The sequence below is a fragment of the Prunus persica genome, chromosome G1 (genome assembly GCF_000346465.2).
Source record: "Prunus persica cultivar Lovell chromosome G1, Prunus_persica_NCBIv2, whole genome shotgun sequence".
Lineage (NCBI taxonomy): Eukaryota > Viridiplantae > Streptophyta > Magnoliopsida > Rosales > Rosaceae > Prunus > Prunus persica.
The window spans coordinates 34798554-34826518 of record NC_034009.1 but is presented as its reverse complement, the minus strand read 5'-3'; the positions used below and the strand labels follow the sequence as shown (position 1 = coordinate 34826518).

At 39.1% G+C, this 27965-nt stretch overlaps 5 protein-coding genes and 1 pseudogene across 10 annotated transcripts; 2 read left to right on the top strand and 4 right to left on the bottom strand.

The window, feature by feature from the left end:
- Window positions 1-1555, top strand: LOC18791810. Its single transcript, XM_007223376.2, has 3 exons — window positions 1-106; window positions 424-1025; window positions 1310-1555. The coding sequence occupies exons 2-3, from the start codon at window positions 558-560 to the stop codon at window positions 1463-1465; spliced, it is 624 nt and encodes a 207-aa protein (XP_007223438.1). The 5' UTR covers window positions 1-106; window positions 424-557; the 3' UTR covers window positions 1466-1555.
- LOC18792999 (CST complex subunit CTC1) lies at window positions 1467-8164 on the bottom strand. 2 transcript variants are annotated; one of them, XM_020555090.1, is made up of 17 exons: window positions 7257-8163; window positions 6919-7166; window positions 6694-6812; window positions 6473-6547; window positions 6274-6352; window positions 6114-6176; window positions 5955-6032; window positions 5587-5784; window positions 5116-5220; window positions 4735-5013; window positions 4060-4554; window positions 3344-3970; window positions 3154-3245; window positions 2741-2972; window positions 2504-2618; window positions 1857-2191; window positions 1467-1778 (listed from the first exon to the last, which is right to left on the bottom strand). In XM_020555090.1, the coding sequence occupies exons 1-17, from the start codon at window positions 8041-8043 to the stop codon at window positions 1611-1613; spliced, it is 4095 nt and encodes a 1364-aa protein (XP_020410679.1). In that variant the 5' UTR covers window positions 8044-8163; the 3' UTR covers window positions 1467-1610. The 2 variants fall into 2 exon arrangements, with proteins under 2 accessions (XP_020410679.1, XP_020410678.1); XM_020555089.1 differs by having other exon boundaries at window positions 6919-8164.
- Window positions 8338-9277, top strand: LOC109946648 (pre-mRNA-splicing factor clf-1-like). The gene has a single exon (XM_020555097.1). The coding sequence runs from the start codon at window positions 8620-8622 to the stop codon at window positions 9265-9267; it is 648 nt and encodes a 215-aa protein (XP_020410686.1). The 5' UTR covers window positions 8338-8619; the 3' UTR covers window positions 9268-9277.
- LOC18791770 lies at window positions 11372-14863 on the bottom strand (annotated as a pseudogene).
- LOC18793430 (gamma-tubulin complex component 5) lies at window positions 15047-21480 on the bottom strand. Of its 5 annotated transcripts, XR_002269805.1 has the most exons (19): window positions 21121-21480; window positions 20902-21017; window positions 20552-20815; window positions 20356-20453; window positions 19952-20114; window positions 19743-19853; window positions 18465-19448; window positions 18234-18386; window positions 18054-18153; window positions 17838-17932; window positions 17521-17715; window positions 17382-17438; window positions 17083-17154; window positions 16865-16963; window positions 16614-16745; window positions 16345-16515; window positions 16078-16253; window positions 15599-15894; window positions 15047-15480 (listed from the first exon to the last, which is right to left on the bottom strand). XR_002269805.1 is itself a non-coding variant. In XM_020555411.1 (18 exons), the coding sequence occupies exons 1-17, from the start codon at window positions 21140-21142 to the stop codon at window positions 16083-16085; spliced, it is 3003 nt and encodes a 1000-aa protein (XP_020411000.1). In that variant the 5' UTR covers window positions 21143-21480; the 3' UTR covers window positions 15047-15480; window positions 16078-16082. The 5 variants fall into 5 exon arrangements, 4 of the variants coding, with proteins under 4 accessions (XP_020411000.1, XP_020410999.1, XP_007225377.1 ...); XM_020555411.1 differs by lacking the exon at window positions 15599-15894; XM_020555410.1 differs by lacking the exon at window positions 15047-15480 and having other exon boundaries at window positions 15498-15894.
- Window positions 22948-27910, bottom strand: LOC18792872 (mitogen-activated protein kinase kinase kinase 5). The gene is made up of 10 exons (XM_007227026.2): window positions 26948-27910; window positions 25981-26838; window positions 25764-25851; window positions 25190-25252; window positions 24919-25082; window positions 24635-24710; window positions 24352-24411; window positions 24141-24266; window positions 23766-23975; window positions 22948-23620 (listed from the first exon to the last, which is right to left on the bottom strand). The coding sequence occupies exons 1-10, from the start codon at window positions 27349-27351 to the stop codon at window positions 23567-23569; spliced, it is 2103 nt and encodes a 700-aa protein (XP_007227088.1). The 5' UTR covers window positions 27352-27910; the 3' UTR covers window positions 22948-23566.

Here is a 27965-nt window from a genome sequence, read left to right as displayed (position 1 = left end):
GACTCAGGCCCACCATTGAGATTATACAGATACCTCTCTCCGTCTCTCGCTCTCTGCAACTCAATTATGTCAGAGGCAAGCGATTGAATCTTTGGTACTACAGGGGGTAAGTAGTTATACTTTCTTCGAATATTTCACAAGGTTTTATCTTTGTTTTTTCAAAAAGTAATCTAAAGCTTTCGTCTTTGGGGTGTTTTGCTTTCTATCTTCAGCTAGATTAGATTGAAGGTAGCACCAAAAATTTTGATTTTGGTTTTTGGGGTTTAACTGGGTTTATGAATTGATGGGAACCCATTAACATGCTTGAATTGCAAACCCTGAAAAGGGAACTTGAATGCTTTAACTGACAGTGCTATTGTTTTATTTGGCTCCATAACCCCCCAATGCTAACTTTTATTCCTTGTATCTTGTATCCTAATGCAGTTCACCGCCTCCCCTCGGCTTGTTTTATATCTGCAATTTTTTCAACGTTCCTTCACAAATGTCCATCCATTAGGGTTTGAACTTGAAGTGATTCAGAAAGTGTTAATTCAGGGAGAGAAAATTTAGATAGGAAAATGGGTTCTACACCTAAACACCCTTTGTTTTGTCTAACATGGCCGTGGGACATGAACCAAAATGCTAAAGCTAATACTCCTAGCGCTTGCAACTTTGAGGGTCCTTGGTTATTCAAATCTCTGCAAACTATTGGGTCCATTGCTTTCAATTTTGTCAACTCAGTTTCCGGGTCCTCGTTTTCATTGGCCAATACCTTTATGCCCTCCCAGTTGGATGCAAGAACCAGCCAGCGTAACAGTTTGAAGTCAAAAACAATCTTGGGTCCTGAAGAGCAGGGGGAGGCAGAGCATAGAGCATTTGCCTCAGCTTTAGCAAGTGGGAAAGAGGCTACTGTGGTTGAGTTTTATTCACCCAAATGCGGGCTGTGTAATTCTCTGCTTAATTTTGTTAGGGAGGTTGAAGGTAGGAACTCAGACTGGCTTAACATTGTTATGGCAGATGCAGAGAACTATAAATGGCTTCCCGAGGTACACTACCACCCACAAGTATCTCAATTTCTTGATATTGGTTTTGAATGACCCATTAGTTTTGCTCACAAAACACTATTCTATATCTACACGGATGTAGCTATTTTTCTTTATGGATTTTTATACGTTAATATGGTAACGTTGATGAACCCATGAAATAATTTGGTATTTTACTGGCTATTTTGCTTGTAATTTTCTTGGGGGTGAAATTGCTGTCTTCATGATATAATCTGGTTTACATAGTAGACCCTCGTCTGATTATTTTTTTCTTGTTGGTAATGCAGCTTCTCCATTATGACGTTAGATATGTTCCTTGCTTTGTGCTGGTGGACAAGAAGGGGAGGGCGCTGGCAAAGACTGGTATTCCGAGTAGTCGGCTACATGTAATAGCAGGTCTCTCTCATCTTCTCAAGATGAAGCGTCCTTGCAAAAAGCAATAGCTAGATCAAATATTGAATCTTCTCATCTGTTCAGCATTTTGATAATGAAGCCTAGTTTTCATGAGTTCACAGCACAGATGCTTTTGGGTATATGAATCCTTTGATTACTGCACATCATAAATTGGTCTTAAATACAATCACCCGTCTAACAGAGTTCTTGAACCACATTCCTCGCCTCGGTGAGGGGATTTGTGTAATGAACTTCTCTGGCCCATATATGTTGCATGGAATGCATAGACATCTCCGTTTCCAGTAGGTTTGTTGTCTTCAACCGCGTGACTGCATTCGAATCCATCATCCTACCGATTACGGTCTGCAAATATAGTAGCTAAATCAATTGATTTTTAACTGTGTCGTGAAACCACAGTAATTTAGTTGGAAATGAACTCACCCAAAATTTGCTGAAGCAAGCATTGAAGATTATGAATTTTAGAAGGTTTTCATCATGGCTACTGAGGGCATTGTCAGAACTCACAGACACAGTGAGATCTTGATAGGAAGAATCAAACATTGATCCAAAGTTCTTCACCGTAATCCGGTCGTGATTCTTTAAAATTCTCTCGAGGTGGTACATGGTGGCACTACATGCATTGTCGCCTTTCCTGACCCACTTTAAGGTCCAGCCACTGCTTTCAAAAGCTGACAGTGGGAAGTCTTCATACAGCCTTAGCAAAGTTGCAGCTCTTCCAGAATTAGCCCAGCAACAACATGGGGATGAGCCATCATCTACACATAAGGATAGAGAAAAAGATTATTAACCTGAACAAGGAAACAAGACAACGCCTGAACGCCAAAAGGAGTACACGGCGATAGCAAATATAATTTTTTTAAAAAAATTTATTTTATCTGTTCATCACAAGAAAGAAGCTTGCTTCCAAGTGTTGATGATAGTCTGAATTCTTTATCAATACTCACCAAGTATGATAAGCATTAAGTAGTAACAAATGCACCATGCCTTTACAATTTTCTGATGACTTGGCCAACATGCAGAACGAGGGTTAAACATAGCAAAATTTCTTAAATAAACAAATAGATTACCCAGAACAAAACCGGCAAGTGGGATGTCAACAAGATACGGCCTGAAGTGATTTTTAGGTTGATAATTGACATTTCTAAATTTCTTCTCCAGAACTAGGATGTGGATGGCAACAACCTGTACAAATTTCAATGTTGATACAGAAGAATAAGCTTCAACCGCCCACAAACAAGATTGTGAAGAGGAAATAGAATTTTTTTAATCATGTAGGGAAGGAAACTAGACAATATACAACTTACCCTGCAATGAAACCGCATGGGCTTGAAATCCAAGCACTTAACCAACTCAGAAATCAAACCTGAAGAAACTAAGTCTAGAGGTGCAGCATTCTGCATGTATGAAGCAGGACTGGAGCACTTGTCGCTGCATGATTCATTATCTACCTTTATGAAGTTATTCTGGAAGCTGACAGCCCTTATGGAATTGATTACAATAAATGATACAGATGTCAACATCCATCTATTTTGCCCCCTGGAAACCAAAGATTAGACGTCAAGCCCACAAATTTGTCACATGACTGGTGCAATACTAAAAGCCTCTAAAGATTATCAGACAATGCCCTTAGACAAGAGAGAATACCAACATTGCCAAACGATAAATCAGGACTGAAGGATAAGGCAGTAAAGTGTCAAGGACTAATTAGACAGCATACCGTAATTCAAGAACCCGGTGAAATGTTGCATCCACACCAGGTCCAAATCCGACAGGAAAAGCATGTCCACTCAAGGAACCAGATAGCCTTACCTATTTGATTAACATGACGAAATGATATCAAAACATTATTTTATTTTTATTTTCAATGAGACACAAAAGAATGATACAAATATAGAAATGTTGCTTACAATATGATGGTCTACCAAAACATGAATACAACTGCTTTTAGCTCTCTGCAAGAATCTCCACTGAAGAGGATCACCAACGTTTTGACAGTTCAAATATGGATTAACAGAATTGTCTTCCACACTATGAACAGCAATGACATGCCCACACAAAGATAATAGATTTCCCTCAGGAAACAGGCCGTTCGAATCAAGTGACAGCAGAGGCGCAGTCATTGCAAGACTAATGCATGAAGATATTTTAGGAATCCCTTCAGCTGTCACAATTGGCTTGATCAGGCCCTCTTCCAATTCCTTCAGGATTACCTCTCCAAAACGGATAACATTTTCACAGAGACAGAGAGAAATATCTGAAGAGTTTTCAGAACCACTTCCAGGGGACATCTGAAGACATACTTCGTTATGATGTTCAGATAGAACCTCATTATTTCTCAGAGAGTTATCTAATGGGAGACACTTCGGTGAGCTATTGTTTTGACAAATCTCATCAGAAGTAAACGAAAGGCTCCACAGATGGGTTGTGGAAGGGATAAGAATGTTATCACTGCTGGAATAGCTAGAATCTTTGAGATTACAAAAAGAATCTTCTCCGTCATGCTTCGTGATATAATAACAACCAATATGCAACAACTGAATGTAAACAAAAATTAGTGCAGTTTATTTCACTGAATTATTTACTCAGGCATGTCCTAACCATGAAAAGGAGAAATCTGACGCACCTGATACTTATAAAAACTTTCAGATGTAAACTCCAGCAATACCTTCTGTCCACTTGGTCTGCAAAAGCCACCATTATTTAATTTGGCCCTAGTGCAGTGCAAGATAACTGAACCAACTAGACTGTGACCGTTAACTCCACTAATCATAGCCGAACAAGATATCTCGCGAGATGTCAAGTCACAATATTTCTGTTTCTCCCTGGATTCCTTGTAAGAAATAGAACAAGAACTCGGTTCTCTGACTGACTCGGAGGAATTGTTCACTGAATTATAACTTAATCCCCTGCTTGATGAATGATTAACCTTATGCCTCTTGGGAGAAACATGGTCCAAGTAATTGCCACCAGCACTTTCCATGGAATTCTTCGGATTATCCCCAAAAGCCCTAGTTGGACATGAAATCTCATAGCTTCCAGCAAGAAATAAATCCCAAGGCAAGATTATAGCCTCCACAAACATGCTTGAAGAGTTTTCTATAACGACATCATCTTGATACTGTTAAAATTCAAGTAAGTAGATCACTAATAAGTAAAGGAAACACAGACAGTATTTCCATGTCTACTATCAAGAGTCCCCTTCTTCCATTTTGGGGTTTATGAAAAGTATGTGGAACTCCTCAGAGCAGCTTTTGGAAACATTACTGAAATTACATAAGATAATAAATTTGGAATATACCTTCTGTAGCACTGGAAATTTGTGGGTAACCAAAAGCAAGTGAAACATTCCACTTTCAAGTCTCTTCAAATCTTCTCCCGGTCCAGTACAAGGATAAATGGGTAGATTTCTGCACATTGAATTTCTCAGACGAAAGTAAACATAAACTGTTAAATTCATCTTTCTTGCTAACGGTATGAAATGAAAGATGGTTCTGCATGAGAATAAATCATTGTCGAGCAATCCTATACACTCCAGAGACTGAGGCATTCCTTCAATAACAAGACTGAAGTCAGCTACCTGGAAAGCCACACTGAAATAAGTGAGTCCAGATACATAAAGGGTGTAATGGACATGTACAGATCAGTAGCTATGTCCAGATATTCTATTGTAAAACACGACCTTGTATATTCTATTGGCATCCCAAGTTGATGGAAGGTCTGGTATAAGAACATCAATGCTCCCAGTTGCATCAACCAACTGCAGCCTTCCAGAAGATGAAGAAGTCTGTATACTCAATATAAAATTTTGAATAAATCAACTGTAATTAAAAAAATTGTTGAATTACACAAATGTTAGGGTGATGACAAACCAAAAGTATTTAATTGTAAATGTGCAAATCTCAACTATAAATTATTTAGACTTGACTATTAATATGCTAACACCTAAGAACCTGAATGTCATGCAATAAATCATTATTCTGTCACAAACAACAAACTAAGGCTTTCTGTACTTCCCAGCATTTTGGAACCAGATATTATCATGTACAGTTGTTATGTCAAAGAACAAAATCGCAGTTTAGACAGCTGGGATAGACAATTTCATTCAGCAGTATAACTAAAGAAGTTAAGAAATAGGAAACCAACCACTAACCTTCAAACTTCCCATCAAAGATACACCTATATCTTCACTTGAAAAAATCTTTCTAACAGACTGAACGTGAGATCTCCCTTCACAGAATTGAAGGCCATATTTCTTGTCATCATGCAATTTTGCACAGCTATTTTCCAACTGCACTGCTCTCATCCAAAAGGCCTCACAATGACATATGAAAATAGATAAGGGCACTACCTGAACTTAAGAAAATATATGAAAGTTACCTTTCAGCACTAACTTAACACCAAACAAACAGCCATAAGAAATTGACAGTTCTACACCTAATCAAGGTGCCCAACATTAAACAGAAGCAACCCAATGCAAACGTAGATCACATCATACAAATGATTCTGGGCAGGACATACCAAATTAGGGTTACCGATGTATGGTTCACAACCACAGACACTTGAATCATGGTTGCACAGTTCCATGAATACTCCATGCTGCGAATATAAACTATTTAAGATTTTAACAGAAAAGTATAACAAAAGAAGTGTGCTTATTCAGAAGCAAAACCAATTTACCCGAGTTGGATGCATCGATGAAGGAAATTGTGAACTAGCATACATCTGAACAAACCCTCCCTTCTGGTAACACCTTGCAACCATCCAACTCACCCTATTAGTTAATAACATAACAACCACTGTGCAAGAAAGTAAATGCTCCAACTCAAAGGTAAATTACATGTTTTGTTCCCAAAATCTCCTTCTCAGATAAGATGCCAGAAAACTTTTTCCGGAAACATGAGGCAATAAGCAATACCCTGAAACTCAACCATACTGCTTAGTAAACTAACCAGGAAAGTAATATATTCTAAACATTGGAAACAAAACCACAGAATTTTCCATCCAAACAGAAAAGAGATATCAACAAAAACCAATACCATAATCTGGCAGAAAATGTTAAGGACTCAATGAACTTCCCCAACGAACTCTGTGATTGCGGAAGTATATGACACCTGCAGCATGCAATTATATTACTTTCTGAGCATGCATATGTCTGGGCATCCCAAAGATGTTAAATGGCTTAAATGCATATTAGGTCATCCAAAAAAGGGTGTGATTGACAATTATCTCAAGTGCAATTCACAGTACATGTCTTTACCCAGTTTCCAGTGGGGAGAACGATTCCACAATAACACTAGTCTTAAAGCAAGCACCAAGTATAAGAATTTTTGTCCAAGAAAATCTGGGGTTCACAAAATGGACATTTCTTACAGAAACCTGAAAAAAAGGCCAAAAAATTGAAAAGTTTTAAAAATCAAATTGACAAATAGTATAGATCAAAATCATTTAAGGCAAAAAATTTAACAAAAGAGATAGGACTTACGAGTGCACCCGCCCTAAGGCTATGCGGTGGAGTAAGCAGTTGATCAGTTAACAAAAGCCACACCTCATTGTCCAACTCAACAACCATCCCTTGCATATACACACCTTTGACTATCCCTCTATATGTGCCACATTCACCTTTTCCCTTGGCAACAGCTGTACATTTTGGCTGCCATTTCCATGACAATCTAAGCAGATGCAATGCAGAATTTTCCGTAGTTACATACATTAGTTTAGATTCTTCCTTTCCTATAAAAACCAACTTCTTTTTCAAGCCTGATAAAGCCAAAACATTTCCTACAAATTTTGTAAAAACAGGATGCCACGACGAAACAGAACCTGAACAATATACAAACATTGGTTTGTTAAAAGAATGTGCATCTTTTTCTTGAATTGAATCCTTCAAAACTGTAACTGCCTCCTTTGAACTGCAGAATTCACACTCACAAACCATAAATTGGAGTAAAAAGCCTCGGAGGCTTGACAAATGGCTTGAATCTGAAGCCTTATTGGTTTTCAAATTGCTATGACCGGTTGCACAGGGAACAGTGGACACAGGGCTAACTACCTCCAATGCGCCAAATACACCATGACGAGCTCTGGAGCTGTCTTCGTGGCCACTTGAAGAGCCCGAACCAAGAGGAATGGAATTGAAATTCGAACAGGGACGAAGTCCGCTATTGGAATCTTGAAAAGTCCATCTGATAATCTCCAAGAATCCGCCACCACGTTTCCAGGGAATGAAATTCCAAGCAAGAACACTGATTTTCTTCCCGATAATCCGAACGTCGAAGTCAAGAATGTCGCAGCAGATGGAAGCCGAGCCGTCGGAGAATTGGAAGCAAGTGTTGTAGGAGCATCGAGGAGTGGTATTTGAAGAGGCTGAAGCGGAGGCGTTGATGGCGGAGGGGAGGGTTAGGGTTCCGAAGATGATGGCCAAGTGGTCAAGAGGGGGAAGAACCTTATGGCTAGGATTGGGGTTGGGGTTAGGGTTTGAGTGGATGGGAATGGAGCGTGTGGAGGGCTTTGATGTTTCGTTTGAATTGGCGGAGATGGAGGATGTGGCGGTGAGGGAACGACCGCGTTGGAGTAGCTCTGCAATTGTGAAAATTCTCACATTTTCCATTGATGAGGATGGAGGAGGAGGAGGAGGACAACACTGGAAGCTCTCTCCACACACAGAGGAGAGTGAGAGAAGCAGTGGGGGCGCGGGAGCGGGAACGAAGGGGTTTATAAAACCCAAAACGACTCGTCGTTTGACTTTGTTAGTATAATCTCACACGCGTCGCAGTCCCACAGCTTCGTTTCGTATGATTTCGTTTATTTTGGGCCTGGAGTGGCATGATGGTTCATATTAGTATGACATGGCAATCGCACATAATAACACTTTGGTAATGTGTGCTCGAATTTTTTTTGGGTTGAGAAAGGATTTTCTATTTCATTAAACAAAGCGAACAAGGAAAACAAAAAAGAAAATCCTTTTCTAAACTGGAATGGGATTCTCAGTTTTACTGGGATTTTTGGTTTCCAATCCTAATCCTAGTTGGAAAATGCAAGATCTATATATATACCTCCGCTTCTCACCCTATCAAATGTGCACTCTGCAACCCATTACATCACAGCAAGTTTGCAAAATATCTGTGATCCAAATCGAGTTGTTTAGTTTTCAGACAGCTTAGGTGAGAAATTCCTATTCCTAGCCATGAGTTCCTTCAATCAAGCAGAGCCAACCCAAAATGACTCGATGGCCAAGCTACCACCACCGGCCATGGTTAAGAACAAAAACCCAGCCACTGTCCAAATCACTGCTGAGCAAATTCTCAGTGATGCACGTGAGCTCCAGCTTCTCCATAATGAATTAGTGGAGGGTGCTAGGGCGATTTACGAGCAATCTGTACAATGTCAACCAAATCAAATTCAGGCTTGGATTCGATATGCCAAGTTTGAGACTAGTAATGGTGATGTTGCGAGGGCAAGGGAGGTGTATGAGAGGGCAGTGGAGAAGGTAGAACTAGCCGATTTTAATGAGGCAGCAGAGCAGTTGCTGGTGGCTTTCGCCGAATTCGAAGAGCACTGCGAAGAAATCTTGCGTGCAATGTTTATCTACAAGTTCGCTCTTGATCATATACCAAAAGGACGGGGCATGGATTTATATAGCAAGTTTGTACTTTTTAGGAAGCGTCATGGGGTCAGACTAGGGATTGAAGATGCCCTTGAGAGAGAGATGATGTCTCTGGAGATCAAGATAATATTAGCTGCCTACAGGTGGAAGAAGGAACAAGTTTCTTCTCACGATATTGGAAGCGGCCTACAGGAGGAAAGAGGGACAGGTTTATTCTCAAGATTTTGAGAAACGCTAATTGGATTCTGCCTGTTTGTAACTTACTCAGATTTCCAATTCAAATTATATATTTTTTCTTCTTGTAATATTGCCTCTGAAGTGCTAGCTCCTGAACTAGAAATTCAAAATTAATAAATAAATGAAATTCTTAACTGTAATCAGTCTGTTCTGCCTAGAAAAGCCTTTCCCAGTCTCGAAGTAACATTTTCAGAGCTGGGGAGAGTCCTGAGGTTTCCACTATCTGACATGTAAAAGTAATTGTAGTTTATCCTAGTTACCAAATCTGCTAGATGAGGAAAGTGCCTCACATTGAGCTTGAAAGAAAGCACCTGCAGAATCAGCATGCACCAAACCACACGTTTCTTGACCAAAAAAAGAAAAAAAAAAAAAACCACACGTTAAGTGCAAATCTTAAAATCAGTCCCATCTGAATCAAAACCAACGCAAGGAGAAGATTACTCTGAGCAGGAAAGCAATGCAATCATCGAACTGTTTCTCAATACGGTCAACTTCCATTTCACATTTGGCCTTAAATGCAGAAACTGTTCCTCCACTAAGTGTCAGCTGTATAGAATAAAGGTCCAATGCTTATCCCCGGATGTTGTTAATCCTGCTTGCAATCAGAGACCACTGATGCAAAAGAGAGTAATAGACACAATTCAGCTTTCCCCTGGGCATAAACGATTATTTCATAGTTCATGAGTTCTCAAACAAGACAAACTGAGCACTGCCGCTGAATTGTCAATAAATACAATTCATGTACTTCTATGACTTCGTCCAGAGATCGAGCGGCTGTCATGCCTTCACAAAGTTCACGCCATGCATTGTGATATACCTGTTTACCGAGTACTAATTAGCGATCTAACAATTCCATATGCTTTCCAGAACGCAAGCATATAACAGCACAGTTAATGATAGAAAGGTTGATTTTATGTTAAAAGGAAAAAACCTGAACGTCATGCAGTAAATCATTATTCTGTCACAATCAACAAACTAAAGCTTTCCGTACTTTCCCAGCATTTTGGAACCAGTACAGTTGTTATGCCAAAGAACAAAATCGCAGTTTAGACAAATGGGATAGAAAATTTCATATATCAGTATACCTAAAGAAATTAAGAAATAGGAAACCAACCACTAACCTTCAAACTTCCCATCAAAGATACACCTATATCTTCACTTGAAAATATCTTTCTAACAGACTGAACATGAGATCTCCGTTCCATCCAGTATATTTCCTGTACCCGCTTATGTGGGTGTCCGACTAGTGGATATTGCATATACCTACATGGAGATTACTTTGTAGGTGTCCAGTCAGTGTATTGCATGTACCTACTTATGTGGGTGTCCGGCTAGTGATTTGTCTGTACCTGCATTGAGATTACTCTGCAGGTGTCCGGCCAGAATTTTCCCCAGCCACCTGCCTAATTTGTCTACATAGGTGGTTGGCTAGTTTCCCTCATCCCTTGGTTGCCTTCGGAAAACATATTTGTTGCCTTTAGAAAACATATTGGCTGCCTTCGGAAACATATTGGTCGCCTTTGGATTTTATGATATACCTCTTGGTGGGTGATAACAGGATATGCGTTATACGGATGGTTGCAGGTATGGTTTCAGGTAAAAAGTTAGTCTGAAACTTGGTTTGTTTTGGATTCGGATTGTGTTGTAATATAAAGATAAAGAATATAATGGTCGGTTACAAACTCAAGTTTGATTCAATATTTCATTATATGAATTGTGATTGTCTTTAGTATGTAAGGATTATGTGTGGCTTGATCCCTCGGTAAGGGTACGTAGGCAATCTAAGTTAACCTAAGCGCACCCACAAAATAAACAGTTGAGTTGTGCTTTGGAATTTGTGGCTATTTATAAAGTAAGAAACAAATTCACAGATTACGTTGATATTGCCCTGGTAAGGTTGAATTTGATGCTGGAGGCCCACCTGGTAAATTGTGTGTGTTAGCTTTGTGCATGCTGAAGTTTGGAAATATTAAACTGTGATATTTATAGATGAAAATAATTTGATAAATGTCCCTTTTTCAAGGGAGACTCTGCTAAAATTTCGGTAGACATCTTGACCCTTTTAACTTTATGAATGCGAGAAAGAGGGTAAAATAATAGGTGAGTCCGGCATTGATTGGATGCTGGATAAGTAACAGGGTTTGACACGAATTTCAAGAAAGAATTCGGATCAGGTCTTGTCAAAGTGGCGGTGGAGTTGAGGTTTATTCACTTCTTTTTCCCTATTTAATCAATGAGTTTTTAGTCTACTTTTTAGTCTTTTATTAGTTGTTAACTTGCTATAGTTGAGTATCAGGCAAACAACGAGAACAGGGGAAAAAAAAAAAGGCAAACAAATAAATAAATAAAATGAGACAGAGAAACATCTCTTTTGGCCCCTGTATTGTGTATTCATTCATCAAGCACCACAAGTAGCAGAAAAGTTTACATTCCACCAAAAAAAAAAATTGTCCAAAAAGATATTTTGAACATTAAGAACAGCTTAATCAATCAATCTCCTACTCTTTTCTTTCTGAATTAGTGACCCACCCCTTCCTCAACCTTGACCACCTCTAAGCATTGTAAACGTATCCATTATTTGCCAATATAAATCACTAATATACATAAAATACACGTGTCGAATGGAGAGAGGACCTAAAGTGGCACGAAGCAGAAATACTACTTCTTAAGCTTTTTGGTTCTGCCAACAATTCTAGCCCTCCTTTTTCCTCCTGGGTGAGACTGCAACATTATGAAAAGTTGATGGGCCTCCTTCATTCCTATACTCTGGTTTCTGAATTCTGCTCATATTATTTGAAGTCTTTCCTGAGATCTTGCCACAAACAGCACCATGAATTGGAGAATGAGTTTTGATTCTTTCTTCACTTGGAGACTTGCTGAAAGATCCTATTAAGAACAAAAAATTGGGTATTTTTAAGCTTCTTCAATTCACAAGCATAAGAAGCAGTTTAATATTTTCATGCCTTAGCCACTGAGAAAAAGGGACTGACACAGTGTGCCATGCCATCTACACCAAACATAACAAGTATTTTTATGTACCTGAAGAGGCTGCAAACATGACCAACTCATCTGCTCTTAGAGGTGCAGAGATACTGAACTTGCAACCTGCATTATTATTTACCAAGTATGGGCTATTTTTAGGCTCTAGTTCTTCTAACAAAGCCAGAGAATCGAAGCACTCATCCGATGACATAGTCAAGCAACTTGAATCTGAACTAAAAGAAAAGGATGCTGGTGTATCAAGATCCAGCAATTACAAGTAGTCACCTCTGGAAACGTAATCGATTTCAGGCATAAACCTGGTCTGGTTGCTGCACATTATCCAACCAAATTGGCAATTGATTGGCATGTTGGGTCGAGAACAAAATAAATAGAACGCATCATGTAAGAAATACAGGATTGGAAGCCTCATTCTATATTACCTTTGGCTTGCTGTCTTTAGACAACTTCTTCTGAGTTATCCAGTATTCTTGCATCACCCAATTAGTTTTACTTTCATGAGGGGATTGGCCTTGATAGAACTCAATAATAGCTCTCCAACCAGTCATGGAAGAGTTCGAGAATATTCTACACGCCTCCCCTTTGGCTCTCCAATATCCATGCTCTGTAGGTTTGTTCTCATTAGAGAGAATGAAGTACCAATCCTATCTGCATAGTCATTAGAGCGAATGAAGTACCAAATAACATCTGCCAAAAGGAGTACGGCGATAGCAAATAGAATTTTAAAAAAATAAATTATTTTATCTGTTCATCACAAGAAAGAAGCTTGCAGAACGAGGGTTAAACATACCAAAATTTCTGTTAAATTAAAAATATTTCTGAATAAACAAATAGATTACCCAGAACAAAACCAGCAAGTGGGATCTCAACAAGATACGGCCTGAAGTGATTTTTAGGTTGATAATTGACATTTCTAAATTTCTTCTCCAGAACTAGGATGTGGATGGCAACTACCTGTACAAATTACAATGTTGATACAGAAAAATAAGCTTCAACAGCCCACAAACAAGATTGTGAAAAGGAAATAGAAAGAGAGAGAGAGAGAGAGAGAGAGAGAGAGAGAGAGAAAACCGACATGTTTTTTTTAAGTAAAGCGTTGCTGCCCGCCGCAACAATTAATAATCCCGTAGATATAGAACTCCATTTTGTTTTCAAGTAATAAAAGGGTGATGCGAATCCAAACACGTATGCAAGTCAATAACCTAGCTAGGGTTTCGTCATATTCCAGAAGGAGCAAATGAACGCACCAGGGTGAGCACAAAGTCACTGCCCTTTCCACGACACAATATAGTTGTGGTGGAGATTAAGGTACGCATATGATGAATGGCATATTTCGTTAATTGAAAGGGTGTACATATGATCGAGGTGGACCTAAAATATATATTTCTATATGTGTCGCAGATTGCAGACAATGATGGATATAATTCTTTACTGCTTGGTATTTCACATAATGTTATTGCTCCCTCTCAGTAGCAGCAGCAGCATGTGGTCGAAACAAGTCCCAAAAGAGATTATGCAATTGATTGTACAACGACTAGGCGTATCAGATTGGGTTCGATGTGGTGCGGTCTGCAGTTCTTGGCAAGCAATGATTAAGAGAGCATGCGATGTCGTCCTGCTCCTGAGCCTGCATGGCTTATGCTTTGTTCTCATCCCTCCTCCGGCAGAGATTATTGGTTTTTTAGTCTAAGTGACGGAAAAGTTCATAAAATTCCATCACCATCAGATCCCATTTATAATAAAAGGAAGTGTTTGACTTGTTTCGACTCAATTGGGGGATGGTTGATTATGGTTGATCGTAAGGGCTTTTTCTTTCATGTTCACTACTTCTTCTGGAATCCAATATCAGGTGCCCGAGTGACGCTTCCCTCATCAAAATACTACTGCGAATGTGGGAAAGGCTGCTCCACTGTCAAGTTAGTTGCCTCTTCAGAACCAACAGGAAATGGGGAAAGAAGCCAACATCAACAACCACCACCACCACCACCACCACCCTGTTTTCTGGTCAGTCTTTGCTCAACAGGTCGTTTGGAATTTTGCATGATAAACCACATATCATGGACCTCAATTGATGACGAGGGGGAACTTCTTTTTGACGATGTAGTTATAAAGCATGGGAAAATATATGCTACGACACGGGTGGCATTAATGGTGTTTCACATAACAATCCAAGAACAGCAATGGCAGCCAACCCAGCTATAGGGTTGAAAAGTTTGTTTTGATTTATCCCTGGCCACCTCTCTGTCTTTCCCTAGCTGATTATAGAGAGAGGATGATAAGAAGCGGACAAGTAATCCAGCGTCTCACTGACACCGGATACATTTCCCTAGCACAAGATTCTGCATTTGTGGAGTTGTTTATGATTGTTACCGATCCGTTCAATCTCTTTCCTCTGATCACCTCTCATAATTACTTAAATCCACCTAAGACGAAAGGATATCGAGTGATGAAACTAGAGTGCAATAACACTCCGCCATGGGTAGAGGTTGTTGACCTTGGTGACCGGACGTTGTTTGCGAGCGAGGTTGGCAACCAATTCATCCCTACCTTTACCACTACCACTACCAACAATATTAATGGTAACCATGGTCGGGGTGAGAGGCTTGAAAGAAATTGCGTGTGGAGGGCTTTAATGGTTTATTTGAATTGGGAGAGATGGAGGATGTGGCGGTGAGGGCACGACCGCGTTGGAGTAGCTTTGCGAGTGTAAAAAAGGGTTTTATAAAACCCAAAGACTCGTCGTTTGACCTTGCTAGTATAAGCGAACAAGGAAAACAAAAAAGAAAATCCTTTTCTAAAATGGAATGGGAGTCTCAGTTTCATTGGGATTTTTGGTTTCCAATCCTAGTCCTAGTTGGAAAATGCAAGATCTATATATACCTCCGCTTCTCACCCTATCAAATGTGCACTCCGCAACCCATTACATCACAGCAAGTTTGCAAAATATTTGTGATCCAAATCGAATTGTTTAGTTTTGAAACAGCGCAGGTGAGAAAATCCTAGTCCCAGCCATGAGTTCCTTCAATCAAACAGAGCCAACCCAAAATGACTTGAAGGCCAAGCTACCACCACCACCGGCCATGGTTAACAACAAAAACCCAGCCACTGTCCAAATCACTGCTGAGCAAATTCTCAGTGAGGCACGTGAGCTCCAGCTTCTCCATAATGAAATAGTGGAGGGTGCAAGGGCGATTTACGAGCAATCTGTACAATGTCAACCAAATCAATTCAGGCTTGGATTCGATATGCCAAGTTTGAGACTAGTACTGGTGAGGTTGCGAGGGCAAGGGAGGTGTATGAGAGGGCAGTGGAGAAGGTAGACCTAGCCAATTTTAATGAGGCAGCAGAGCAGTTGCTGGTGGCTTTCGCCGAATTCAAAGAGCAGTGCAAAGAAGTCTTGCGTGCAATGTGTATCTACAAGTTACTCTTGATCATATTCCGAAAGGACGGGGCATGGATTTGTATAGCAAATTTGTACTTTTTAGGAAGCATCATGGGGTCAGACTAGGGATTGAAGATGCCCTTGAGAGAGAGATGATGTCTCTGGAGATCAAGATAATATTAGCTGCCTACAGGTGGAGGAAGGAACAAGTTTGTTCTCACGATATTGGAAGCGGCCTACAGGAGGAAAGAGGAACAAGTTTATTCTCAAGATTTTAAGAAACGCTAATTGGATTCTGCCTGTTTGTAACTTATAGATTTCCAATTCAAATGATATATTTTTTCATCTTGTAAAATTGCCTCTGAAGTGCTGGCTCCTGAACTAGAAATTGAAAATAATAAATAAATGAAATCCTTAACTGTTATCAGTCTGTTCTGCCTAGAAAAGCCTTTCCCAGTCTCGAAGTAACATTTTCAGAGCTGGGGAGAGTCCTGAGGTTTCCACTATCTGACATATAAAAGTAATTGTAGTTTATCCTAGTTACCAAATCTGCTAGATGAGGAAAGTGCCCCACATTGAGCTTGAAAGAAAGCACCTGCAGAATCAGCATGCACCAAACCACACGTTAAATGCAAATCTTAAAATCAGTCCCATCTGAATCAAAATCAATGCAAAGAGAAGATTACTCTGAGCAGGAAAGCAATGCAATCATCGAACTGTTTCTCAATACGGTCAACTTCCATTTCACATTTGGCCTTAATTGCAGAAACTGTTCCACCACTAAGTGTCAGCTGTATAGAATAAAAGTCCAATGCTAATCCCAGGATGTTGTTAATCCTGCTCGCTATGAGAGCCCACTGATGCAAAAGAGAGTAATAAACAGAATTCAGCTTTTCTCGGGGCATAAAAGATTATTTCATAGTTCATGAGTTCTCAAACAAGACAAACTACCCACCAGCTTATCTGGAACTACAAAGCATTGCCGCTGAATTGTCAACAAGTACAATTCATGTACTTCTATGACTTCGTCAAGAGATCGAGCAGCTGTCATGCCTTCACAAAGTTCACGCCATGCATTGTGATATACCTGTTTAACAAGTACTAGTTAGTGATCTAACAATTCCATATGCTTTCCAGAAAGCAAGCATATACCAGCACAGTTAATAATAGAAAGGGTGATTTTATGTTAAGAGGAACAAAACTTACTCTATCCATCACATACTGGTGAAAAGCATCCACAAAATGGAGAAGTTTCTGCTCCACTAACCAGTGACGCTTGTGATTGTTTGCTGCAGTGCCTCTACCCTGTTTAGGAAAACAAGAACCACCGAAGTCATTGTATTATCACACACAAATAGCTCGTCATTAGGCCAAGTAAATTATCACTGCTCATAATTTATCCTAAAAAGGGCATAAAAACTAACCTTCCACATCCACCTTCGAGTTTTATCAAGTACGAATTTTGCTCGCTTGACCTTTAACAAGAATCCCATCACCTACATCAATGTTTAACAATTAGATAACAAGTTTAGTGGTCAGGAAGTGACCCAGTTGGTAGTCACACCTCCCCTCCAAGAGGAGATCCCAAGTTGAAATCAGATCACCTCTCCCCCAAAATGTCAGATTGATTCGTGTGAGAGAGATATATATATAAAAAACGAACAACGAAAGACAGATGATTAAATTTCGACAAGAAATTCAAAACCCAATGAATAAAAGTAACCTGGTTATATTTCTTGATCGCCTCCACATTTGCAATAAGTTCAAGTGGCCAAGAGACCTGACAATAAAATACATATAAACACTCATAGTGGTTGCAAGGAGCTAAATGACGAAAGAAGGTTTATTAGCCATCACTAGACCTTATACGTAAATTTTAGCTGATCAAGTCCATCCATTCCAAAGCTGTGAGCACGACTTTTACGAGGAGTCGAGGGTTGTGAAGCCATATTAGGTGGTTGCTCATTGCCATTCAAGTCATGATTTTTGGTGAGGGATACAATCAATGAATCAGGAACACTTAGTAGCACACCATCAGCAGAGTTCCTTATAGATTCCTGCAGTTAATAAGAATTGACATTGCCATGTTATAAATAGGAAGAAAATCCAGGTATCCCACAGTCATCGTGTTTAACTCAAAATAGGAAGAAAACGCTAGATTGAATAAAAGTAACTGAACCTGCAATATCGTGTTTAACTCAAAATCATCATCCCATGTTTCTCCCTTATCCAGCTTATTGAAAATTACAGTCAAGAAGTGCTGTAGCAGATCACCTAAAGATGGCAAGGTACCAGCATACATGTTAAAGTAATTCTGACATACCTATTGATAGACCAGGATATTACAGGTTGAACATACAAGACCTGCAAACATGTTAAAGTAATTCTGACATACCTGACCCTAGCAAGTAAATGGCGCGCAGCACTGCCAGTTCATCCATCAATTTCCAACCATTCATCAATTTTGACAATATATGCCTGCCAATACAATCCACCTACAATGGAAATATAAAAGAAGACATCATGTTAACCACAACCAAGAAACTGAGATCTGTACATGGGTTCGAGCTATCACCCGCTTCTGGATGTACACCGTAAGACATTCCTGCACTAAAACCACCGGAAGTGGAGTACTTCTTGGTTCAAACTGCTGAACCCAGGTAAGAACTCTTGATGGAAGGGTGCTATTTTTCTGGAAAGGTAAGAGCTCTGACATATGGAGCTCGTCCTGTTGGCAAGGAATTACATTCAAAATAGACCTAAAGAATGCTATAACAAATGCTCTTAGACTATCAATCAGAAATACCTGAAAAGAAGGAAGAAGAGTAGGAAAAGGAAACAACACTTGTAACATATGTGAGTCGTCTTGTGAACGAAGATATTCAGATTCACCAAACCGGAAACCAAAAGTATAATTTGTTCCTTCATCTGCAGAAATCGATCCACTCTCCCGACCGAATATAGCCTTTCGCAAAATTTCATCATTTAAAGGAGGCAGACATAAATTTCTAGATAAGTTCAACGTTTTCCATGCATCCCCATTCTTAGAAAGGGTCTTTTGGCAGACTGTTAAAACCGGATTTTCTTGACAGAAGGATCTTGAAAGAGGAAATTCATTTACAACACCTGCAAGCATATTCTCTTCCTTTGCATCAGGAAGTGTTTTTCCATCCTCATGTGCAGACTGAGTATCAACCAACCTTTTCTCTGCCAGCGTATCAACCAAGAACTTACACCAAATTTTCTCTGAGCGTTTTACTGGCACAATTACACCATCATCACTCTCCACTTTTTGTTTACCGTAAATATATTGAAAAATATGATCACCATGGCCTATAAGGCCCGCTAATGACACACAGAAAACTTCTGACAAAGTTAAGCCTGCAATGCTATGCCCATATTGAACACCTTTATCCAAACTGCCAAAACCATCAATCTCACAGTCATTTCCTTTTCTAGATACAACTGCTGATGTCATGGGAATATGCCGGATCAGCTGTAATGATTTTCCAGCAGAAACAATAGACTTAGCTATGTCCTTAATAAACAGTGGACACGACTGAAGGTCTTTATCGTTCCATTCCTTTCCTTTCATAAAACTAAATGTTGAGATGGATTCCCTTTGGCCCACTCCCTTTTTATCATTTGCTACTGATATGCGGTCACTGGCACAAGATGAGGCAGAGGCCCCAACATCTAACATTTGACACTGTATTTGCCTCAATAGATAGCTTTTCTCCCAAAAGTCAGCCTCATCAACAGATATTGCTCTATTAGCATAAAAGAACATCTGAAAAGACAGGAGCCACCAGAAAAGTGTTCACCAAGGATACATATAGGACCGCCCATTTAAAATAGAAAAAAATTGCATGTATACTGCCTATACAAATTTTAAGATAAATTATAATCAAAGAGTACAGAAATTAGAATTATATGGCGTGCAAACTTTCAAACAATAAAAGATGGATTGGATGCATCACACGCACTTGCGGGATGCAAAAAAAATGTAGAATAATTTATAACAAATAAATAAACTGCTGCAAACTTTTGGGACATGGAAAACCAAATTTCCAATCACATTTACCTCCTCATATGGATCATCTAGTGTTCCTTCAAAAAGCCAAGAATCAAGACCCTCAATATATGGCAATATACTTCCAATAAATAAATGAAGTAGCATCTTGTAGTCTTCCTCCTGAAATTGGCATAAGTTCCAAATTTGGATTACATAAACCAGCTAAACCACAAGTATAAACTAGAAACCATAAGGCTGTAGAAAAAATGTGTAACAACCTCACCACCTCGCACAAGACACACTTCATCCAGCTTCTTGTAAATATGGTCAAGGACATGCACAGCCAAGTCAGCAGCAGGAAGAGAAGAATTAGACTCAAAATACACTTGGGGGATGGCACCACGCACTATTTGCAACAAATACTCAGCACCTGAGCAAAGACTAATATCAATAAATTGTCATCAGCGATATCCATTGCATTGCATGAGGATGTAGAATCCAAAAGGGGAATTGACATGTAAGGCTGACACAGTAACCTCGAAGGTAAATAAAAAAATGGAGAATAATAAAATATTAATAATTCTGATAAGCTTTTGAGCGGTGATTGTATCCAACAGCATGGGACAAACTACAGCCACTGACATCCCAAATTTTGAGAAGGTAAAGCTAACAACGTACGAACCTAGATAAAGAATTGGCCAACCCCAATAATGTAGGAGTTGTTCCAACGGCATCATTGCTTATCTTCATTTCCTCCTTTAAAGAAATATCGCGCAACCTCTGCCCAAGCACAATTTAACATACACTTATAAATGAGCGTTGAACATGGCGACTAGAAAATAGCAAATTTCACCCAGTAAATTGAATCCAAAACATACCGTAAGCCATGAAGAAACAGAACACGCAAAAGCCCTCAAAGTAGGCGGTGGTAATTTAACAGATTTCTCAATTTTATTGACTAAAACTTCCACCAGTTGTAAGCATGTTGCAGCATACATAAATTGATGGACAATGGCGTGAAGACTTGTATGAGAGAGGTGATTCACATGTAACCCACTTTTGACTTGAAAAGACACTCTATTTTGGTCCCAATAAAATAGTGAGCTAGAAAATCCTTGCAACATTTGCAACACACTCCGAACCTTGGAAGGAAAAATATATAAATTAGGTTCCAAGCCTACCAAAAAGAAAGTACAACTACATTTGATTTAAAAAGCTAAAGACTTACCAAGTCAAGTTCATTCGTCCTCAAGGAAGAAACTGGTGTCGCAAAATGTATGCCATCGGAGAAGTCACTGTAAAGCCTATTGATCAAACCTTGAGAAACTTCTGCATTTCCTGCATCTGCCGAATCAAGGATGATATGAATTCCACGAAAACATGAAAATCACGACGGGCATAAATTTAGAAACTTGTAATGAAGAAACAGCAAAAGATTATCTCATACCATAGCAAAGAGGCTTCCCCATCGGTGAATTTGGCCGTTTCCCTGCCGAATTCTGGGTTTGAGTTTGGCCTTGTATAATTTGAATCGATTGATCGCGAGAACCAAACCTAACCTACCAACACCTCAAGGACGATGGCAATTTGCTAATCACTGCAAAACCCTAACCCAGTTGTAAACTAAACTATGCACAGTATGTACGGATATGATACGACGTCGTAGATGGTGTATTGTTCCTCCGGGTTCCACCACCGCTGCTAGCATTAGCCACTGGATCGGTTGATTGGAGCCGGCAGTAGCATTTCCTTTACCCAAAGCCCAGTCCTCAGTGAGAATAAATTGAACCAGTATTTTAATTTCAAAAATAACAGAAATACAACAAATTTAAAAGGGAAGCGCGCAATGCCATATTATATACACGTTAACATGTGCACCCGCCCTAAGAAAAACATAAATACAAAAATAAATTTGTTTAATAATGGATATTACTTTTATGGCTAAAAGTCACTTTTGGTTCATGTAGTTTAGGACTTCAACCACTTTTGATCATGTAGTTTCAATTTCGTCAATTTTGACCATGTAGTTTTGTATTTATAGCAATTCAATGACGAGTTAGTATTCCAGTCAATTTCTTTGACGGTGCAAAGGGCAATTTCATTAACCCAAATTCCTTCAGCATAAAAGCTCACCTGAAACTCCTCTAATTTCATATTAGGGCTTGAAATTGGTCATTTGGGTTTAGGGTTCTTTAAAAATTGAAATTAGTGGTTGAATTTCGAGCCCTAATATGAAATGGAGAGAATTTCAAACAAGCTTTTACACTCAAGGGTTTTGGATTGACGAAATTGCCTCTTGCATAGTTAAAGAAATTAACAAGAATACTAACATATCCTTGAATTGCTACAAATATGAAACTACAATGGCAAAAATGACGGAATTGAAACTATAGGGTCAAAAGTGGTTGAAGTGTCAAACTATAGAGATCAAAAATGACTTTTGGCCTAGTTTTATTTTTCAGCAAAAAAGATAAATGGCAATGGTTTTATTCTGCATTCTCAAAAGGAAAAAAAAAGGTTTTATTTAGCATAATACGTCTTCTTCTTTATTTATTTATTTATAGGATTTAGCTTAATACTTTGGAGTATTTTTTTATAGACTTAAATTATTCTATGGACCCATAATTTAATAAAACAATTCCACATCAAACATAAAGTATAATTATCATGTACGCTCCGTTTGGTTCATGGAATGAATTTGATGGGAAATTATTTCCTATGTCATTCCCCAATGAATGAGAATGGAAGATTCCTTTCCCACGTTTAGTAATACCCGGAAAGTAACCGGAAAATATATCTTTATTTCCTTTCCCATGTTTGTTTTGAGTAGGAATGGAAAACAAAGTTTGTATAAATTTTCAATTATACCCGTATTAAATCAAATAAAAAAATAATGCATTTAATGATATATAGTAATTCTAAATTGTTAATGGGGATAAAATGGTCATAAAAAAATGTATTTAATATTAGTTTATTTTTACAAACTTTCCCATGAGGAGGGAAAACAAAACCCATGTTGAGAGGATGCCTTTACTTTCCCCCCTTATTTCTCATGAGCCAGACTACAATTTCTCATAATTAGACTTACCAAATATGAGAAAACAATTGATTTCCCATTTTCAAGTTTCTTTTCCCATGAACCAAACGAGACCGTAATGTAACTAGTGGTTGCACATGACATTGTTCTCCTCATCTATCAACTTATGTCAAATTAATGTCCTTTATGAAAGCATATCATATTAAATGCAGAGAATCGAAATTTATCATGAACTCATTTACCGAGAAAGGAATATTTGAAATTTTCTATAAGCCGGCTTCATGGATTCAATTAAATGTTAATTGCTACACAAAACGTATTTACAAATTCATATGAGCTCCATCACCTGTTCTATGTAAATATATGCACTCTATTTTTTTATACTGATCTTAGCTCCACGTGACATTCTCAAAAGAGAGAAAAAAAAAAAAAAAGAGTCATCCCCCAAAGCAGGAACCCGTCATATTAGTTGAAAGTCCTCAACTTGATGAGGAATAAAATAACCAGCTTCCAAATCCTCTCAGTTGGTTCACTGATAAAGCCATGTAACTTCACCAAAGGCAGCAAAGGTGAAATGAGCAACGGAAAAATCTCCATTAGAGCTGCACGCTGGCATATTTCCAAAGAAAAGCTAGCATCTTCCAGATACTGCATGAGAGAAACTTGGCTCCATTTCTTCCAAAAACATATGGGTCCTAGGTTTGGGTCTTCCCTTCCATGAGTCTTTAAAATGCTTACGGCTGGAAGCTTTAACTTGAACAAGGGCTGCAATTAGTTTAGGGACAGGGATGATACTTGAGCACATGGTATGAAGAATGGTGCAAAGCCACCTCTCAACTGGAAGTGTGTGGAGAGATCAACATCGCCCATTTTTTGGCTTAGTATGGTCCGTCGGACTATGCAATTTATCCTGCAATAGTGCACACACACAACATGCCAAGATATCAATTTACTAATATAATCGAAATGTCTATTGATTTTCTGTGAATTTTACTTCTCTGAACTTTATTGATCTAAGAAATAAAAACCTGAGTGTTGAATATGTGAAAACTCACGATTAGGTTCATCAGAGCAAAATTCTGGGCATAGTGTGAGACAGTTTGATCATGTGGATTTCGTACAAAAGGATGCTCTAGTAGCTGATTAGCTGATGGTCTCTCGGCAGGGTTCCTACGGAAACACCAACTGAGGAAGTCCTTTCCCTCTGCAGATAATGTTTCTGGTATATCTGGGATTGTGTTCAGAACCTTGAACATAGCTTGAGGCTGACAGATAGAAGACAAAAATATGTTTAAAAAGCAATGAAGCGACTCTCAAACAGAGCGAAGTCAGATTTGCACTGAACACATGAAACTGGGGGAAGTTGGCAATATTCTGAAAAATTAGAAACTATGATAAATAAAACATAACAAGTTTCAACATTAACTTACTCCTGTAAAGTCACTCCAAGGAGGTTTTCCATTGAACATCTCAACGATTGTGCAACCCAAGCTCCATATATCAACAGCCAAAGCAAGATCAGGATCAGTATTATTCTGCATCACAGCCTTTATGACCTGCACAAAACAAACGAGGCGTCTATATACAGTAACAGTATGCACAGGCCATCTACAAATTTATAGATAATGGTGATATGATTACCTCAGGAGCTATCCAGTATGGACTGCCCTTCAGAGAAAGATTGTATGAGTGTCCGTTAAGCTGCATCCCAAAAGTTAGTTATATATAAAACCCAGAAAAATAATGTAGGAAGTGTTGATAGAAACAAAATACACAAGAAAAACATGTGATCTCAATTATTTCAACATAAAATTGTCAGGAAATTATGTCAGTGACAAAAGATTAACAATGAAGAAGCAACACTGCTACACTAGTTCAAGGGAAAATATATGCATTAAATTTCACATTGCAAGGTATTACTCACATGTTTTGCCATCCCAAAATCAGCAAGTTTAACAACGCCTGATGCATCAACAAGCAAATTTGCACCCTTTATATCCCTATCACAATCATCAAAGCTTCATTCAATAATGCTTACAACCAAGCAATGCAACATGATTTTCCAGACATTTTTCCCCATTTTATCCAGACAATCCTCTTTGACGGGAAACATCAAATATTGAGTCAAGCAATTTATGAAGTAACAAGTTCTTTTTAACAGATAAGTGACGTCACAATATAAGTCTGCTACTCAAGCATTATTCTCACCTGTGAATTGTCTTTTTGCTATGCAAAAAAGCCAACCCAGAGAGGATATGGCGAGTAAAATTGCGAACTACAGATTCTGTCATAGCTCCAATATGGTCTTGGACGTACTTATTAATTGATCCAGGATGAACATACTCCAAGTATATGTAGAAGTGATCATCAATCTGCACACCAAACACAATTTTACAAAAACTTGCAAGGATTTGTCTTTAATAAATTTGAAGATATAAACAAGATTTATACTGCACTACCATAAATAATATATACTCACCACTTCACTACCATAATACTGCACAATATTTGGATGCTTTAGTGCACGGAGGACTTTAATTTCCTGCAACAGGTAGCTAGTAAGAACAGTCCTAGAACATATTAAAGATAAATGCAAAAATATAAAGCTATTACGGAATGCGCAGTAGCATATTTGAGCATAAATGAAATATATTTTCAGTATATGTGACACGTCCTCAACCTGTGTGCAATAATCAGTAGTGGCTACTGGCAGGCATGAACTGGAGTTCCTACTCAACAAATGTTGATGAAAGTGCAAGTGTGGCATGTGTGGAGATACTATGCAGGTTTTTGACTAGCTAATGTCAACCAACTCATTCCTTCCTATAATTGATAACAGCAGACACAACGCAACATGTCCCATTAAAAGTTTTATCACAACATAATTGAAAGAGAAAAAACTCCTTCAATACTTCAAGTGCCCATCTGTATAAATGACTAATATTCCCTAATTCCGCAATTTGGTTAGTCTAAATAAACAAAAGGTAGAAAACAATATATAACTGAAACTGCCCTGTGAATCGACAAATTGATAAAGGACTCCAGAAATGAACCTGCTCCAATTGCTTTATACATTCAGCAGATTTAGGATCATCGGGAATGAGATCAACTTCCTTCATTGCACACAAGGCCCCGGTCTCTCTGTCATATTATTAGAAATGGTTAGAGAGCTAAATTCAAAAGAAAAAGAACAAAGAGCAAAACTAATTAATGGTCATTGCAGAACAAAGTCAAGAGAAAGTAGCACAAAGCTTCCAGCGAGCAGCATACCGGTTGGTTGCAAGATAAACACTACCAAAGGTACCTCGTCCAATAAGTTTTCCCTTCTGCCATTGACCATTCATTGATGATGTGGACAGAAGTTCTGCATTGTGATGCATGCTAGATGGCTGTGGAAGTACCACGGCTCCAGGAGGCAAAGGCAAAGGGTGAGCATTGGCTTGACTACTACTTTCACCCCTCTCTGAAAAACCCTCTGTGAATGATTTACGATGCAACGCAAATACATTTCCATTTGAATTTTTGTGGTTGAAGCGTGGACTTCGAGATGTGGGACTGGGAAGAGGAGAATGACTGGGACTATGAGCAATATTGTTTGGTGATAACCTTGAAGGACAGGTATCCTGATATTGTTCTTGAGAAGCCCCAAACGCAGGAAAAGGATCCCCCGCCTTTGATCTTCGAGGGCTAACTGCAGGACTGGAAAACCCACTTGTTGGAGCACTCTTGCTGAAGTTGTAACTTTCATTTTCTTGTCTCTTTCCCCTATGATAATTGCTTGAAGAATTAATGGATGAAGTGGTGGCCACATGTACAGGAAAACCATCCATCTCCACAAAGTTTGATCTTTGTGGGCTAAGAGGATGACTTGAGACACCATTTGCCTGAGCTGTCCTAGAAAAAACATTCAGTCCCAAGTTGTAATTAAAACCCCCACCATTATTATTTACATCTTGGGAAGATAATGCCCTTCGACGATTGCTTGAATTAGTCAGTGGTGCAGAGGAGGATGGCCCTTGACGATTGCTTGAATTACAATTCTGTGGTGCTGAGGAGAATGCCCCTTGATTATTGATTGAATTAGAAATCTGTGGTGCTGAGGTTGTGGCAACTTGATTTCTTTTTTTCCTGATAGTTCAAACAACGAAAACCGCCCCCAGTTGAGCATTATAATAAACACATATAAACACGCAAACGGATACAGAGACACAGAGGCGAAAGAAGGCTTTTTATTTACCTGAAGAACGCATGGCCGAAGTACCCATCTTTGGGCACAGAGCCGGGTCTCCCGATCACGGGAGATTCCGGTAGAGGCAAGGGTTGTGGAGCAGCAGCAGCCGAAGAGGACCAGTGGTTTGACTTGGACTCACGATCCGGAGACGTTGACTTTCGGGTGGAATATTCAGGCGAAGCGGGCGAAGAGCGAGACTTTTCAGAGAGGGGGAAACACAGGTCCTGATCATTGATGTGGCGGAGCTTCTTCTGCCGCGTGAGCCGCCTGGGGCTCTGCTCACAGCTGCCCCCAGTGTCCTGTTTCAGAGCTGAAACAGAGGAAGCAGAAGGAGAAGAAACAGAGGAGGTAGAGGTAGAGGTAGAGGTGGAGGCAGAGGGTCTGCGAAGAGAAAAGGAAGAAGAAGGCATTTGGGTAATGGAGAAAGCAAGTGGTTCTGGTTTTGCAAAAGTTAAAAGGCTTAGAGCCGTGGTCTTTTATTGTTTGTTGGTGTCAAAATCTCAGAGAGCAGAGCTCCGAAGCTATGTTGTGAAGTTGTGGAAGGGGAAGCAGCTCCGTTGTTTCTCGCTTAGCTTCGATCTGAATTTCCTCCTTGCTTCGTTTACTTTATTTGTTCATTAAATTCAACACTTTGAATTTATTTATGGTCAAGACCCTGCTTGGGAATTCAGAATTGAAACCTCAGAGTACTTGAAAGCCGGGAACTTACTTGGGTCCTCTCTCTCTCCCTCCTAATCTCTTTGAGACTAAAGGAGAGACTTTGATATTGTTTGGTGATGGAGAAGAGAGGAGACGTCGGAGTCAGCCAGTCAGGAGGATGAGGAACAAATCCCTCACAAACTCTCTGTGTTTACAATGTCAAATTGTCAATGCACGAGATGACCTTCTGCTGCTTATTTTTTTTATTTTTAATTGTTAAGGTAAGTATGGGATTAGTTATTAATTATCCTCATTAGTTGGTGTTGGTGTTGTTTTTAAAATTAAAAATTATCCTCATTAGTTGGTGTTGGTGTTGTTTTTAAAA

Excerpts from the sequence above, each read along its gene's own strand:
- LOC18792872 (XM_007227026.2), bottom strand. The coding sequence starts at position 27,351 with ATGCCTTCTTCTTCCTTTTCTCTTCGCAGACCCTCTGCCTCCACCTCT. Across the intron at positions 24,711-24,918 it reads AGCAAAAAGACAATTCACAG|GGATATAAAGGGTGCAAATT; the intron begins GTGAGAATAATG and ends TGATTGTGATAG. Across the intron at positions 24,412-24,634 it reads ATTTTGGGATGGCAAAACAT|CTTAACGGACACTCATACAA; the intron begins GTGAGTAATACC and ends TTTGGGATGCAG.
- LOC18793430 (XM_020555411.1), bottom strand. The coding sequence starts at position 21,142 with ATGGGGAAGCCTCTTTGCTATG. Across the intron at positions 19,854-19,951 it reads GTCTTGTGCGAGGTGGTGAG|GAGGAAGACTACAAGATGCT; the intron begins GTTGTTACACAT and ends TGCCAATTTCAG. Across the intron at positions 19,449-19,742 it reads TAGATGATCCATATGAGGAG|ATGTTCTTTTATGCTAATAG; the intron begins GTAAATGTGATT and ends CTGTCTTTTCAG.
- LOC109946648 (XM_020555097.1), top strand. The coding sequence starts at position 8,620 with ATGAGTTCCTTCAATCAAGCAGAGCCAACCCAAAATGACTCGATGGCC.
- LOC18792999 (XM_020555089.1), bottom strand. The coding sequence starts at position 8,043 with ATGGAAAATGTGAGAATTTTCACAATTGCAGAGCTACTCCAACGCGGT. Across the intron at positions 5,014-5,115 it reads ATGCCAATAGAATATACAAG|GTAGCTGACTTCAGTCTTGT; the intron begins GTCGTGTTTTAC and ends GTGGCTTTCCAG. Across the intron at positions 1,779-1,856 it reads CTTGCTTCAGCAAATTTTGG|ACCGTAATCGGTAGGATGAT; the intron begins GTGAGTTCATTT and ends CTATATTTGCAG.
- LOC18791810 (XM_007223376.2), top strand. The coding sequence starts at position 558 with ATGGGTTCTACACCTAAACACCCTTTGTTTTGTCTAACATGGCCGTGG. Across the intron at positions 1,026-1,309 it reads ACTATAAATGGCTTCCCGAG|CTTCTCCATTATGACGTTAG; the intron begins GTACACTACCAC and ends TTGGTAATGCAG.